The sequence below is a fragment of the Mercenaria mercenaria genome, chromosome 6 (genome assembly GCF_021730395.1).
Source record: "Mercenaria mercenaria strain notata chromosome 6, MADL_Memer_1, whole genome shotgun sequence".
In the NCBI taxonomy this organism is placed as follows: Eukaryota; Metazoa; Mollusca; class Bivalvia; order Venerida; family Veneridae; genus Mercenaria; species Mercenaria mercenaria.
The window spans coordinates 79,556,305-79,573,471 of NC_069366.1; the positions used below are offsets into that span (position 1 = coordinate 79,556,305).

Genomic DNA, 17,167 nt, shown 5'->3' on the forward strand with positions numbered 1-17,167 from the left:
TTATTCATCAGTAGGACCTTTAAAAAGTTCAGCCGCTGTCACTTTAGGTTGAAAACCTAACCTAGAAATACTTTTTGGTAACGTGAGACTTCTATGTAAAGTATAACATACCACATGTCTGTCCAGTAAGCTTAAGGAAAATGAAAGCTTTATATAAAACATTTAAAAACAGGAATGCAGTAAGCAACTGAATCAAGTTATCTCTGACTTCGTTTGATTTTACTAACCTCAAAGTCCAAAGAGTCAGGTTCCTTAGGTCGAATATGCTGTCTGGATCGGTTTGCCTGACGAATAAGCGCAGCTGGTTCAGGCAGGTTAAAATCTCCTCGAGTGAAAAACTCATTCATCTTGTCGTCGACAAGGCGGCCGGATGCGGTATGGACGTCTCTGACAGCCTCACGTCGTATCTGCAATCAGTAATGAATTTATAATGAAACTAATATGAATTGATAATAAAACAATAAATGAATTTATAATTAAACAAATATGAATTCATAATAAAACAATAAATGAATTTATAATGAAACAAATATGAATTCATAATGAAACAATAATTAATTCATAATAAACAATAACAAACCATGATTTTATGTAACACAGTTCGATACACAGAGACGCGACGTCATAAGAAATCTACAAAACTATTCGGAAAATTATCAATGTAGTAAAAAGGTTGAAGTTCAGTCCAGATTGATTCAAGAAAACGGATGTTTCACTCCCGTAACTAATTGTACAGACATCCTATAAATAGATGGGATGAGTAGCACACTTGATGAAAACATGGTATTATATTAGTATTATTTATTTGCTATACTATTTGCACTATCACCAAACATCCAATGTACTTTTTGTCAAAATAAATATTATAGACAGCATACAATAGTTAAAGAAAATACAGATGTTTTTAACAAATCCGGTCGAGGAGAGACATAAAATCTTACGTTTTCAGTTGGATCTGTCTTTCTCTTTCTACTTGTTACAGGAATTATTGAACAGCAAATGACTGAAATGACGTCAAATATAGTTGACGTTACACCGCCGAGTCTTCTTATTTGACGGAAAAACTAATAATAAGAATTTACCAAACCGTAAAATAATGCGCACTGGTAATTTTGTTACATCTTACATGCGTTTTTGTGTTGTTTTCTATGTCGATTTTTTTTACTAATTATTAAACGTATATGAGATCACATTTATACTGACAGGGCGATTGTTTTGCCTTTCTTATGATCTAAGAATATAAAGAACCTTATTTCTAAAACGGATTTAATGAAATATTAAAGTGTAAGAAACTTACAAATTCCCGATGTTCGTCAACAACGTACACAACGTCTTAAAGTAAATAAAACGAACACCGATATACATTACATTCTAGTACAAAAATGTTATACATGTATAGTCTAAATACAATTGTTCAGATCATGGCTGATAATACAATAATATATGTTACCGGAAATTTAGTAAATGACAAAATAGTTAAAATTTGTATTACAAAAAGAAATATTACAGTCATTATATTTCATGTGATGATGAATAAACTGTCAGTAGCACGTTCGTAAAAAAGGTGCGGACGTGCTAAAGAGTTAATTTAATTAAACTTCATTGGACCGGTTAATTTATGTTTTGAAACACGTGCGGCATATCAATTAGATTATTAATTAAGGCGCCATGATTGGATTAAAGGCGATACTTTTGTTCTATTAAAATGAAATAAAATGAAATAATACCTAAATACATTACAGGTTATTTGATTAAAAGGCGATTTTTTCCCCAGTAAAATGAAATAAAACAAACACATAAATATTGTTGTATAACAATGTTATATTGTCTATAGATGTTTTAATTCATGACTATTGAAGATACGTACGTTGTTGAAACAGCGTTTTATATACCATCAGAATAATAATGTACTCATGGTGGAACTCTGAACCATAGATAAAAATTATGTAAACATAAATATATTAAGACTTACCTGTGTTACATGTGCGGTGTTGCCAGGTGTCACACTTATCACAAGAAAATGCCTGTTGACGAGGACGCACAACCTCACTACAAAAAGCACAATTGTCCGCCATTATAGGCACACTACACAAAATCACAAATTATAGGTACAAATCCACAATCAATTTAAAGGAAAAATCACAAATATCACGATATAATATTTTAACTATCAAATAAACTCTATCAAAACTCTAATCAAATGAACAATAATTCCAGTAATATGATAACTGAAGGCAAGTATGTGCAAAATGAAATGTTTGATTTATATATAACCTGTTCATATTAACTCAAAACTACTTTAAACATGTATGTTACACCTTATTAAAAATATCAAAGAAGAACATAGTCGCATTATCACATTTTAATTGGTAATTAAGCGTTATTATATTTTGAAATTACTCAATTATCTATAGATTAAAGATTTGCCAAACATGCTTGAATCACCCTTAAAACGACGTAAGAACAATATAATTTTGATTTCATAATTTCCAAACGTAAATAAATCCCGTCATCATTAATAGCAATTACCATAATGCGATTAATGTTAGTACCACTCTTCAAATATATCAACTTCTTTTAATCTTAAATTGTTTTATTCAATTAAATTACCCTTTCCAATCTGTTTAATTATAATAATGACGGCATTCTTTTAATCTTTAATTGTTTATTCAATCATCACCATTTTCAATCAGCTTAATTATAATAAAGACGGCAGATGTTTTCAGGCATATCATTGAATGGGGTCGAAATGTCCAAGGAGTTGGGGTTGAAATGTCTTGGGGTTGAATTGTCTCTTGTGGTTGAAATGTCTTGGGGTAAAATGTCTTGTTAGCATATTTTCAATAACTAATCCATGAATATCAGCAGAGTTTATTTCTTCTCTAGAAACGCTTAGTACATCTTAAATTTTCTTTTACTAACTGCTCTATTTGCAAATAGTCAAACTTAATTGTGTCATGAAAGCTCTGAATCATCATTTATAGCTCCTTACTCTTCAAAATGATTTTGAAAACGTAACACAATGTCTTTCCCAGAATAGTTTTCCCCGATACATCTAAGTCGGTAATAAAACTGTTCCCGGTTTTTCTTTGTTTTCTGATCAGTTTGTGAAATAATTTTGGATCATATGTTCTACTTTCAAGAATTTCTTCTTGTTCTGTTTTTTGACGCACAGCTATTTCGGTTCTTAGTTTGCTTCTCGATTTCTTTTTACAATCTTTTCTATTTATGATAAGCGGATGTTGTGGGTCGTTAGGTTGTCCATACATTTTTAGAGCTTTATTAGCTTTCCTTACATCTTTCATTGCTGAAGCAATATCTCCATTCTAAACTTCAAGTTTTGGTTTAGCGGAAAAGGACGTTTTCTTTGGCGCACTATTATTGGCAGCTTCCTTTATTTTTATCACTGCAAGTTTTTAACCTTGTTATACCATCATTAACCATTACACTACATGTAAGTCCTTGTCTACCTTTTCCCAATTAACTTCGCAATAACTGTTTGCATCTGATCCTACTGACTAACTTTCACTCTTCTTTTCTATGAGGATTTCGACAGTTGTACTGATAGGATAGTGATCTGAAACATTAGAGTCTAAGCCTTTATTATCAAATTGATTTCCCTGACATTTGTTTCTTTTAAAAAAGTGTTGATTATAAATAAAGTAGTCAATTTTACTACAGTCACTACCATTTGGAAGGATAAAGGTTGTCTCGACACAGTCATACTGAGACTACATTCGTTCATCATATCTTTAATACAATAGACTCTTTCAGTATGTTTACTGTATTCATTAAAATCTTCATTAAAGTCGCCTCCAAATAGGATATCATAGGTTGTTTGATATTTCTGCATAATTTCGTACATTTCATCGACGTTTATTTAAATTGACTGGTACTATCTTTATTACCTTTAGTAGGCATGTAAATACTACAAATCAGGAGTGGTTTAGGGTGTTTATAACAAATTTCAATACACTGTATACGTTCACTACCATCTTCAATTGTACCAATTATATGGTCAAACGACTTTCTCCAGAGTAATCCGACTTCTGTCTTTCCTCTAATGTACCCAACATCTTTAGAAGACTTTGATTAAATCTCTCGCACTGACCGTTCCCCATCGCGTGGTAGGGTGTTGTGCGAGATTTAATCATTCCTGCTAACTGACAAAGTTCCTTAATGAGGGAGGATTCGAAATTAGCTCCTTGGTCACTATGGATTCTCGAGGGGAACCCATAGTGCACAATGAACTTTTCGAAAAGTATCTTTGCCTAACTGGCAGCCGGCGACAATAACAGGTGGGGAGGGGGGGGGGAGGGTTTGCTAAGTCTATATAAATCCCATGTTTATCTTGTGGTGCAGACTACTTCCTCTTACTTGTATCATGGTGAGTATTGATAGGTTGTGTTCTGGTCTGCTTCGTATGCACTGAGATTGGGACATACTGTATTGGTTGCCCTGTAAGCATTTCTTCTACTTGCGATGCTAGTACAAAATTGTATTCTCGTTCCCTGTCCGAGTATTGCTTTTAATCTGCGTTTTCCTTTAAGTTGACTGCGTACTAGTTGTTATATCTACCATGTTTTTGTTCTTTTATTTTGTTCAGGCTTCTTCTGTGTTTCTTCATTGTTTACATTCATTAAATGCTTATCCTTTCGTTCACTATCACTATTTTCCATATTTACACTTAATTTGGGGCTTTTCAATCTGAGAGTCAATTTGCCTCAATATGTAGTTGGATGCTTTTTGATGTACTTTCCTCAGTAAATTTTTCACTAGAGTTTTCCGTTGAACTATGTATTTGATTACGTACATTTTGACATGCTCATTTTACCGGAGATGTGTTGTTCATTTGCTCAATTTTTCTTTGTAATGTTTGTACTGGTATAGTGTTTTCATATTTTAAATTTTCATGCTCTAATTTCTTTATGTGTGAGCTTAACTTTGTTTTTTCTTTCTGCCAGCATTTTTTCTCTACTTTTCAACTCATTTTCAATTTTGCGTAGCTTTATTTCCTTTTGGTGGTGTTTTCAACATTAAATATTTCACCCACCACGCCAACCCCGGAAAAAAAAACTATTTAGTGTTTGTATACCTAAAGAAAACAGCTGGATTTAGTGGTATCAAGCCTCTACGGAAGATACGGAAATACCCGATGTTTCACGATCGCAGATGTCATAAATCTGAGAAATATGCCGATAAAGTGCAATATTTGTGGAAAGACAGCGATTCTAAAGCGTCCTAAAACAGTATATTATCTATTTTAGTTGTAATATATCGGTTTATTACCATTTTGTTGTCGTTATTTTTCAGGCTTAATAATTGTCATTGTAATCCGCGACTACTTGCACTGTTCGTATAAACCCCGTTTCGGATAGACCATTAAACGCTCATTGATTCATATGAATTTTACATGTTTGGATATTTTGGAATATGTTATTTACAAACTTGTGTTAGTTACGTGTTTTCTTGTTGAGAACCAATCATTTTTTGCAGTCCTGACAGTTATAAATCCAATTTTTCGGTTTTACAACTTTTTTTCTGTGAGCTTTCAGGGATGTCAATAAGAACTGGCTGCCGGCACAAAATCAATATTGTCATTACCAGTGACCTACATTTTTCTTCATTTAATTTTTACCATCAAAGAGAGTGTACTCAGTGATTACCATTCATATGATATATCCCTTCTACATTTAGTAGTCGGTTATTTAACTTAAAAAGCTCAGTCAGAGCTAATATGTTGTATTGTTATATGTCTTGCCGACTTAAAATAAAACTTATCTTATCTTATTTCACTTTCCCAAATTTAACAGGTGAGCTCATAATGTGAAAATAATTGTAATATTTGTATTGGAAAAGGTGTTCTTAAATGGTCCCAAAGAACAAAATGATATACTAGATCTATTGATCAGGTCGGCGTGACGTCACATCCGGAGCAATCGATTATGCAAATTACCTTGGAGGTGAAAGCAGGACCTCGCAATTCGTAGCGAATTAACTAGCGGTGTGGGTTGTGATGTTTTAATTCTCAAATAAAACAAATCAAGAGTCATCTTTTTTATCATCTGCAGTCCTTACGCTATGGTACAATCTATATATTTTTTAAAAAAAGTAGGGTTTTTATGATAATTGATTTTGTGGCATTTTAAAACGGTCTGGAAAAAGTGACAGGTTATGTATTGTCTGCTCTTCGGCGCTACGGATCAGATATGATTAAAACAAGTTCCCAAGCTTATTCAACATTTTCTCAGTTTGCTATATATATATTAATCTAAACTAAATATCTGAGAACAAAACATTTTTTTTATTCAACTTCTTTGCTTGAAATCGTAGCAGTTGTTTCTTTCATCTCTTTCAAGTGTCTTGAAATTTATTTTTCTTTTCTTTTTAAGAAAGAACAGATCAAATAAACAGTAAATTAATTTTCTGATATTTTATGTCTTTTTTAAATAAGCTCATTTTCTAAATGTTTTAATGCTCTGAAATAAGTATATTGTTGCCATTTTCTGAAATGTACTTTGTGCGATAAATTTTATTTAGTTAATGTAAAATGCTATAATGTCGAAGTACATTAAGTATGAAAGTCATTTAAATAAAGTTGAAAACTTATACTTTATTCTATATGTAATCTTATTGCAGACATTTTTTTTTTTTGAAGAAATGTCCTTCCAGCCAAAAAATAGTTTGGTGAATTAATTTTAAAGTTTCAAATGAACTAAATGTTCGGGCATGTGTATTGGTTAAAGTTTTTTTATGTAGCAGCTCTATTAATCCCTTTGTCAATTGACACGCAAATAACAATAATGTACATCTTCCAAATATCATAAGACCCTGAAGGCATACATCAAACGGATAAGACAGGAAATTACCATAAGGCCCCGAAGGGGTACATCAGAGGGATAAAACAAACAGGAAATCAATCTATTAATAAGTGATAGTCATTAGGAACTGGTCAAAACTGATTTTCATCAATATACCACATACTGATTGGTTTCCATAGTGATTTATGACTGCAATGAATGCTTTAATTTTGTGGTATGTGGAAGCAGTCAATTGTGACAGTCTAACAATTAACAAAAAAAAATGGATATTGAAAACTACAAGATATGACTAACATTATTCTAGACAAAGCGTGCAAATTATCGTTCTCAGTTTTAAATAATTGACAAAACAGAGATCAGTATTTTTTTTTTAGTATTTTCGTAATTGGAAGTCATCAATTTATTGATACGTCCTGGCTTTTCGTAAAAAAGAAACTAGCATGCAGTTATTATATATATCATTTTATCTCCGCGTGTAATACAGTAGCTCTAGATGTCATATTACATTTAAAACAATTGTAACATATAAAAAACCGCTTTGTGTTATAAATGCTATTGTGATCCTGATACCCTTCGAGGGAGAAAAAAATCCCTTCTCCAATATTTACGCATAATGTGCTATTAAGCTTTAAATTATGACACCTCTCATTAAATTTCATACGAATGAGAATTTAGGTAAGAGGTGTTGATTTGATTAAATTTGGAGTGACTGAATCACTTGACACCATAGTATAAGCTATCTGGCTTTCAGAACTATTTTAATGGCAGGCTACTAAATAGAACGAGAAAAGTGAAACGAATGGAGAAACCTAATCAGATGAAATAGATTTTCTGTTTTATTTACTTTAAAAAGACCTCCGATTTTTTTAATTATAATTTTCATCCAGTCCGTCACAAATATGAGACCTTGCAGCTTACACGGATCAATGATGAATATCACGTCTGAAACCTAAAAAAGAAAGGTTTCTTTCTCGGGAGTGATTTCTGGAACATCAAGCTACATTATAAATTCACTGACTTATTAATATTGCCCAAAATTTTACTTTAAGCAAAGGAAAACAACCAGCACTAGTGAAACATGAAACGCTTTTCAATTACAATTTAGCGTTTGCTGTCACCTCCGCTTGTTGCTACGCAACGCGATACGCTGAAGTGCCCGGATATCCGACCTGATCAATAGTCCTGTGGAAATTATAAAAAAAAAAAAATCAAAAATTTGAAATCCACGAATTTGCGTCCCCACAAAACAGCCGTTTTGGCCAAAACCACGAAATTTCATGCCGACAAAATTATATGATTTCACAGTATTTAACTAATTAAGGTACATTTATATGCAGGTGTAAGTTTTCTGTACTATGTTCTTTTGATTTATTTGTTCTGATATTAATGAATTAATTTGTTAATTCAATGAACTGAAAACAACCAGTATGCAGTATTACCATTTGTCATGATGTTGTTTTAATATTTTATAAATGTCTGTTAGTTCAGTACAGGGATTTTTTTCCTTCATAAATTGACTACAGTAAACAGTCTGTCCCCAGTTGAAAAGATATGTTGTTTCCCCCCCCCCCCCCCCACCAAATGGAAAGTAAAACTTCCCCAAGGTCAGATAAAAAAATGAAAGGTTATGTTGTATCCAAAAATTGTGTCTGAAAACCATAATATAAACTACTTAAGAGATACATATTCAGACATCGCCAATTATGTCCCACAGAAGACAACACCTGATGCACTTCATACCTTGTGATGACACCGATGGTAAAATTTAGTCATTTATGTTTAAAGGGCAAGAAATGCCTGAAAAGAAGTTAATTCTATACGAAAGCCATCCCCAAGCCTTTCAAAACGCTGAAAGAATTTTTAAAATCGGACCACAATTGAAAAAGATATGGTAGTTTGAAATTTAAGAAATTGGCTGAACATGGAGGCAGCCATTTTAGTGTGTTTATGACATCATTTACACACTGCTTAATTCTTTATTAGCAAAAAACCTTTTAAATAGATTAATTTCATATGTTTCTTGAGTGTGAGATGTAAAACATGGTAATCTCTTTCATTATAGCTGGAAAAAGTAGAGAAATTATTTTACAGAAATAATTAAATACAGTTAAAATATGTATCTAGCAATTTAATAAATCCGCCATTTTGTTTTTTGTTTCCATAGAAACAAAATGCCGCCATTTTGCTCAAATATTTAAAGGCTTATAACTGTCTCATTTTTAAGCCGATTTTGAAAATACTTTCACTTCTTTAAACGATTGAAAAATTCCTAGCAGATGGGATTAACATAAAAACAACATTGCCTTTCCCTTTAACACTCAATAAACTAGAATTAGATTACAACTATAAATATTAGGATATTGACAATGCAGATGTAGATTTTTCGTATTATTGAAATAATGTATGTTAAAATTGATGTATTTATTGAACTGGCTAGCAATTTATCGACTATTTGCCCACAAAAATTAGAGGTATCTAATTCTGTCAGCTTTGTGTCGGACTTCAAGTTGGAATTTTAAACAGTATGATTTTTATGGTATTACATACCGAGTATTTGCACTGTCAGCACCAGATCTATAAATTGGCATCCCCAAAATCTGGATAATCACATCTGCTGCTCCACCCACAACTATAAATAATTAATACTGCATCAGTTTGACTTTTTCCCCCCAAATCTGTAATTTACAATGCATTTTTTCCAATTTTACTGGAACCGATACCATCCCCAAAATCTGAAAAAATCCCTTAAGATGTATAGAATGAATTACTGTTTAATCAGTGTGTCAGACTGTTTGATTAGTTTCAGACAAATCTCAAGCTCTATCCAATTTGAGTTTGTCTCAAACCACTTTGTCTGGGTGCACCAAGTGTATTCATTCATCCTTGCTATAAAGCATGGTTGCTACCCATCTCAGCTCATCTTGAAGCAATTTTAATTTACATGCTGCTGAACTTGAAACACTGTCATTTCTTTCTCTTTCATGTTTTTCAGGGAGATGCATTATGCAAAGAATGTTTTTACTATGCCTTTGAGGAGGAAATTCACAAAACAATCACAGATGCTTGTTTGTTTACTCGTGGAGAAACTATAGCAATTGGAGCATCTGGTGGAAAGGGTAAGCCAGGCTGCCAACTGTATAATGATTTTTATTTTTTTTTCATATCTTCTTAATTTCTCTTTTTTTTAGCTTACATGATCTCAGCAAATTTTCCTCTTAGCTGTAAATATTATCCTGTATTTGAAGCTCTTAATTATTTTCCTATATTTTTAGGAGAAAAGGAATAGTTATAATATGAACTGATGCAAAATCTTAGAGATGTAAAGCTCTCTTACATACCGGTAGAAATTCTAGTTGATTGTAACTTGTAAGATGAAAATTGAGTATTTATTCATACAACAGAACTTAAACTGATTATGTTACTGTTATGGGATTGGCAGTTTGTAACATTGAACATGCCTAGTAATATCCCTGTCTTTCCTTAATGTGTGTGATATTTAAACTGCTCCTTTTTGGCCGGGTTTTCGAAGAAAAATCCGGCTTGTAGATTAGGTCTGTCCGGTCGGATGGGTGAGCGGGTGGATGGATGGAATAATGAGTATCCTGTTAACCTTTTTGTTCATTCATTTTTCTCAACAACTACTTATCCAAACTTCAAGAAGCTTGGTCATAATGATCCCCTATCACCCTAGTTGGTCCAAAGTGAGAATTGAGTCACTGGGTCAAAGGTCAAGGTCACAGGGACCTGAACATTGAAAATGGTTTCCGCTCAATATCTGGACAAGTATTTCATCTAGGACCTTGAAACTTCATAGGTATGTTGGTCTTGATGTGTACATGGCCCCTATTGATTTCGGGATCACTGGGTCAAAGGTCAAGGTCACAATGAGTCTTATGTTAACCTTTTTGTTCATTCATTTTTAGCTCGACTATTCGAAGAATAAGTAGAGCTATCCTACTCACCACGGCGTCGGCGTCACACCCTGGTTAAGTTTTTCGTACCAGTCCACATTTTGATAAAGTCTTTTGAGATAAAGCTTTGAAACTTTCAACACTTGTTTACCATCACCATGTCCAGTTATAGGCAAGAGTACATAACTCTTTCAAGCATTTTGACTGAATTATGGCCCCTTTTGACTTAGAAATCTTGGTTAAGACAGTTGTTTTGACAGTTTTAAAGATCTGAGCGAGGAAGAAGTTAGAAAAATTATAAACCAGTTACAGACAAAATCATGTGAACTTGATATTCTACCAACAAAAGTGCTAAAATCATACTTGGATGAGCTGTTGCCTGTTATTACTAAATTAGTTAATTTGTCGTTGCGCGACGGCATCATTCCAACAAACTGGAAACAGGCAATTGTAAGACCTTTGTTGAAGAAAATGGGACTGGAACTTGAATTCGCAAACTACAGGCCTGTTAGTTATCTATCGTTTCTGTCAAAATTAATTGAAAAAGCAGCTCTGTTCAGGCTCAATGATCATGTAAACAAACACAATCTTCTACCAAAAAACCAATCTGCTTACAGGAAAAACCATTCTTGCAAATCAGCACTGTTACGTCTTGTAAATGATTTACTGGATGCTATGGAGAAGAAAGAAGTTACGGCGCTAATTGCCATCGATCTCAGTGCCGCTTTTGATACTGTAGATCATGACATTCTTGTTGATGTGTTAAACAAGCAGTATGGTGTTCGTGGAACAGCATTGAGCTGGGTTGATTCCTATCTGCGCCCCAGAAGTTGTCGTGTAAGTGTCAATTCAACCATGTCATCTCCACGCCAATTAAATTGTAGCGTTCCACAAGGGAGCTGCTTAGGACCGTGGCTGTATTTGACATATGCGGGGACACTGTTTGATGTTGTTCTTCCGTCGATTTCAGTTTACGGCTTTGCGGATGACCACACTGCTAATAAACGCTTTAAACCATCATCTCCAACAGTAGAATCCCAGGCAATACGAGAACTTGAACAATGTGCTAAAACAATCAACAACTGGATAAATGAAAATAAGCTGAAAATGAACACTTCCAAAACCGAGTTCATCATGTTTGGTAGTAGGCAACAGCTCTCTAAGTGTTCAACTGACAAAGTATATATTGTAGGTGATGAAGTGAAATCAGTGAGCTTTATTCGATATCTAGGTGCATTCCTGGATGAAAACTTGAATCTAAAAGAGCATGTAAAACGAAAGTGTAGAACAGCAATGCTCAACTACTTCAGAATAAAATGTATCCGGAAATATCTTACCAAAGAGGCTACCAAAACCCTTGTACTGTCATTGGTGATATCCCGTTTAGATTACTGTAATGTCATTCTATATGGTATTGCTCAAAGCGAAGTAAACAAAATGCAACGAATTCAGAACATGTGTGCAAAACTTGTCCTAAATTGAAGAAAATATGACAGTTCCAAGCAAGCGCTGTATGACCTTCACTGGCTACCAATCAAAGCCAGAATCACATTCAAAATGCTCACCTACATGTATAATTGTTCAGTTGGAAACTCTCCAGAATATCTTTCTGAACTTCTCGTAAAACAAACACAGACAAGGAACTTGCGTTCTTCAAATTCCGTTACTGGGTGTTTCGTTGTTCCTTTCAACAAGCGCAAAACGTTCAGCGACAGAAGTTTTGGTACTGTTGGACCTAAACTCTGGAATTAATTGCCTCTCGAAATAAGGAACTCAGACACAATAGATGTTTTCAAAAAGAAGTTGAAAACTCATTATTTTGGAAATTACTATGCACTCTTTTAGAAACTGTGACTGTATTTTTTTTAAGAGATTGAACTAACGTGAACTGGATGATTTTATTGTGTAAATACGTTCAAATTCTTACTTGATAACAAACAGCTGTCTTACCGTATCTTAATGTTCTAATATTTTATTAATCTTATCTGATGTCTGATCTTTTTTTTTTTTTTTTTTTAATGCTTACTAAATAGTTTATTCACAATGATATTTATGCTCATTTATGTTATATGTCATTAAATATCTTAATGTTTTGTCGTATTTTTATGTATTTGTAAAATGCCATTGAATATGTTTTCCGTAAAAATAGGCGTTTAATCAAATAAAACAGTTTCAGTTTTTCAGTTTTAACTTTTTCGTACCAGTTCATATTTTGACAAAGTCTTTTGAGATAAAGCTTTGAAACTTTCAACACTTGTTTACCATCACCATGTCAAGTTTTAGGCAAGAGTACATAACTCCATCAAGCATTTTGGTTGAATTATGGCCCCTTTTTGACTTAGAAATCTTGGTTAAGTTTTTCGTACCAGTCCACATTTTGACTAAGTCTTTTGAGATAAAGCTTTGAAACTTTCAACACTTGTTTACCATCACAATGTGCAGTTGTAGGCAAGAGTACATAACTCCATCAAGCATTTTGACTGAATTATGGCCCCTTTTGACTTAGAAATCTTGGTTAAGATTTTCGTTCCAGTTTATATTTTGTGTAAAGTGTTTGACATATGGCTTTGAAACTTTTATATCTTGTTCAGTATAATAGTCTCTGTCAATAGGCAAGAGTACATAACTCTCTCATCTTTTTTAGCTGAATTATGGCCCTTTTTGAACTTGGAAATTGGTTCTGTTTTGTATATGTCCATGTTTTGTCAAGACTATTTGACATGTGGCTTTTAAACTTTAAACACTTGTTTATCATTATGATTTCCATCCGTAGGCAAGAGTACATAACTCTGACAACTATTTTGCCTGAATTATGGCCCTTTTTGGACTTTGAAATTTGTTCAGTTTTTCTTACAAGTCAGCGTTTTGTCAAAGCTATTTGAACTGTGGCTTTGAAACTTTTAACACTAGTTTATCAACATGATTTCCATTTGTAGGCAAGAGTACATAACTCAGTCAACTATTTTGACTGAATTATGGCCCTTTTTGGACTTGGAAATTAGTTAAATTTTTCATGTAAGTCCATGTTTTGCCTAACATATAACTTAACATATTTGCCATCATGGTCACACATTGCCATTTAGTGCAAGACTAATCGAAATCCACCAATACAGGAACATTTTTTGTTTAATCCAGTTTTTTGTTTAGTCTTAAAATCTATGGAAATATTTTTATATATATCAATTCTTCGAATAGTCGAGCGCACTGTCATCCGACAGCTCTTGTTCTCAACAACTACTTATCCAAACTTTAAGAAACTTGGTCAGAATGATCCCCTATTACCCTAGTTGGTCCAAAATGAGGATGGGGTCACTGGGACAAAGGTCAGGGTCACAGGGACCTGGACATTGAAAATGGTTTCTGCTCAATATCTGGACAAGTATTTCACCTAGGACCTTGAAACTTCATACGTATCTTGGTCTTGATGTGTACATGACCCCTATTGATTTTGGTGTCAAAGATCAAGGTCATGCTCAATATCTGGAAAAGTATTTCACCTAGGACCTTGATGGTCTTGATGTGTACATGATCCCTATTGATTTCAGGGTCAAAGGTCTGACCGTCAAGGTCACAGGGATATAAACATTGAAAATGGTGTTTTTCTTACTTTGATTTTTTTACACCAGTTTATTAAATCTATATTTATATAATTATTTAATCAATTTATTTTACACCAATAACTTTAATTTCATTATCTACCTGTCCATTTCTGTCCATTTCTTTTTTTCCCTTTTCCCTTCAATAGTGCTTATTAATTTGGGGGTTATTTAATTTATTTATTAGAACTTTTAACTCATTATCACCTAATTTGGAAAACCCGGCCAAAACGCCGTCAGGCGTTAGCTGTTTGTTATTTGATTATTTCTGGCTAATAATCCTTTGTGGCTGTTTTATACAAATTTTCAGCAAGAAGGGTTTTCATTGCTTTCTCACTATTCTTATTATACATACAAAATGTAGTTGTAAAGGTCTCCAAGGCTGGAGTACAACCTTTTTAATTGAATAATTTTGAATTGGTTGTAAAACAATGGTTTTGACAGTAAATTTCAGCCACTTTGGAAACCAAAAAAATTTGGCTTAAATTTTTTGATTGATTTTTAGAAAACTTTCAGGATATCTTAGCATAAATGATATACAGTAATGTAAAAATGTTGTAAAATTTAAAGAAAAAACATTTGAAATTTTTATTGACCAGAACATGACTGTGGAATGCAATGTTGTTAATAAAATCTATAGATATCTTTAAAATTGAAAAGTTCTAGCCCTTGAAACCTTTTGAGTGATTTTTTTTATCTGATGAATTGTTTCTGGAGAACTTTGGGCTTAAGGCTGTCAAATTTCATAGGATGATTGCTTGTTGTCAGCAGATGATTCCTATGGCTTTATGATTAAGTACCTCAAGTAACAGTAACATTTAGAGACTGTGACCTGAAGATAGAAAACAAATTCTGATTTGCTACTTGCGAATGCTTCTGTCTATGACTTTCAAACTTCATAGGATGGTTGCCTGTAGACAGTAGATGACTCCTGCTGTTTTTGAGGTCATTAGTCAAAGATCAAGGTCACAGATCAAATCACACATCTCGATGCCTCTGACAGGCCATCACAAGCAGCATAATGTTTTACCAACAGCTCTTATTATTTCAGTTTAAAAAAAACAAAACAGATAGATAAAGAAACTGTTTACATCTTACAGATTCAACAGTTCTGGCATATATTTTGAAGTTATTGAACAAGAGATATGACTATGGTGTCAAGCTTGTTCTGCTGTCTGTAGATGAGGGAATCACAGGGTACAGAGATGACTCTCTAGAGGTAAGGTACATCAAAATTCTTTTCTAGTATTTTCATTCAAGTGTAGGCAGCATTATTGTCAAACTTAATCAGCTGGCTTGAGCTGTCACATTTTCTTGACCCCATTCTGACAGATCTTGTGTAAATTCTAAATTGACCTCTGTTAAGCATCCACCTGGAATCAGAGGCCAGGGTCAGTATACATCAACATTTTAAGTATTGAAGTTAGACTTACACTTCTTAAAGCTTAAATTTCATTTGGCTCTCTTATTGTTGAATTAACACTGATTTAATGAAACTTCATGTGAATTTTTGGTCAGCTGCTGCAGACAGTTCAGCAGTATTTCATCAGTATGAATTTACTATAAACAAAAGTAAGTCCAGTGGAATATTTGCAGGTCTGCTTTAAATGTGGATAGATTTAGGTCTATAATTACCTGCTCCATAGAGTAGCTGTTTTTCAGTAAAAAATCCAGTTCAAAGTATTTTTGTGTATAAAACTCAAATTTGTACAGTAGCTCAATCTGAACAAAGCTTGAACTTGATGCGTTGTGATAGTCCAATACACAGTCGTGAGCAGCAAGTGATATGGAATTGACGCCCTTTACCAATTGGCCGCAGAGACCTCTGCTCTGCTAGATGATTCTTTTAAAGCATCTGCTTGATGTTACTCCTATAATACTGAAGTACATTTATATTTTCAGACTGTGAAGAGAAACCAGAAGCAGTATGATCTACCACTGAAGATAATATCTTACGAGGTATATTTTATATGATATTAAAACAATGATATCTCAAAAGGGTTCATTGATGTCAGACCATAAAGTTTTGTCAAAAAATGCATTTTACCAATGAAAGTGAGGAAAACGTGTGATTACAATAGCTAGATTTGAATAGACATGAAACAGTGTTTTAAACTCTGCTCAGCACAAAGTGCTCATGGTGAGCTTTTTTGGGTCGTCGGATGTCCGCCTGTCATCTGTCTTTCCAACAATCTGTTGTTCAGAATTTAATCAGAGTTCTTTTGATGGGTCCATTTCAGATGCCTTCAAATCTGGGTCATCAATGCATAATTCTGGTTACCCATGTAACCGAAAAGAAAAATTTAAAAAATCTCAGAAACTGCTGGCTCAATTTCAAAATTATTTCAAAGCAGTGTTCCTTTAATGAACCTGAACCAAGATAATACAAGACATGTTGGTTTGTTTAAAACATGGTGGCCAGGTGGTAGATCTAGTTTTATCTATATGGCTCAAGGAAAACTTTTTTAGCTCACCTGTCACAAAGTGACAAGGTGAGCTTTTGTGATCGCGCGATGTCCGTCCATCCGTAAACTTTTGCTTGTGACCACTCTAGAGGTCACATTTTTCATGGGATCTTTATGAAAGTTGGTCAGAATGTTTACCTTGATGATATCTAGGTCAAGTTCGAAACTGGGTCACGTGCCGTCAAAAACTAGGTCATGTGCAGCCAATAACTAGGTCAGTAGGTCTAAAAATAGAAAAACCTTGTGACCTCTCTAGAGGCCATATTTTTCAATGGATCCTCATGAAAATTGGTCAGAATGTTCATCTTGATGATGTCTAGGCCAAGTTTGAAACTGGGTCACGTGAGGTCAAAAACTAGGTCAGTAGGTCTAAA

General features: G+C 33.6%; 1 protein-coding gene across 1 annotated transcript in view; it reads left to right on the plus strand.

The window, feature by feature from the left end:
• Nucleotides 1-5,097: 5,097 nt before the first annotated feature.
• Nucleotides 5,098-17,167, plus strand: part of LOC123548431 (cytoplasmic tRNA 2-thiolation protein 1-like) — a 56,710-nt gene continuing 44,640 nt past the window's right edge. Inside the window, exons 1-4 of the mRNA XM_045335696.2 lie at nt 5,098-5,249; nt 9,814-9,937; nt 15,429-15,547; nt 16,231-16,287. Coding sequence (XP_045191631.2) covers nt 5,193-5,249; nt 9,814-9,937; nt 15,429-15,547; nt 16,231-16,287 — 357 coding nt within the window. The 5' untranslated portion in view covers nt 5,098-5,192. The remainder of the gene's footprint in view (nt 5,250-9,813; nt 9,938-15,428; nt 15,548-16,230; nt 16,288-17,167) is intronic.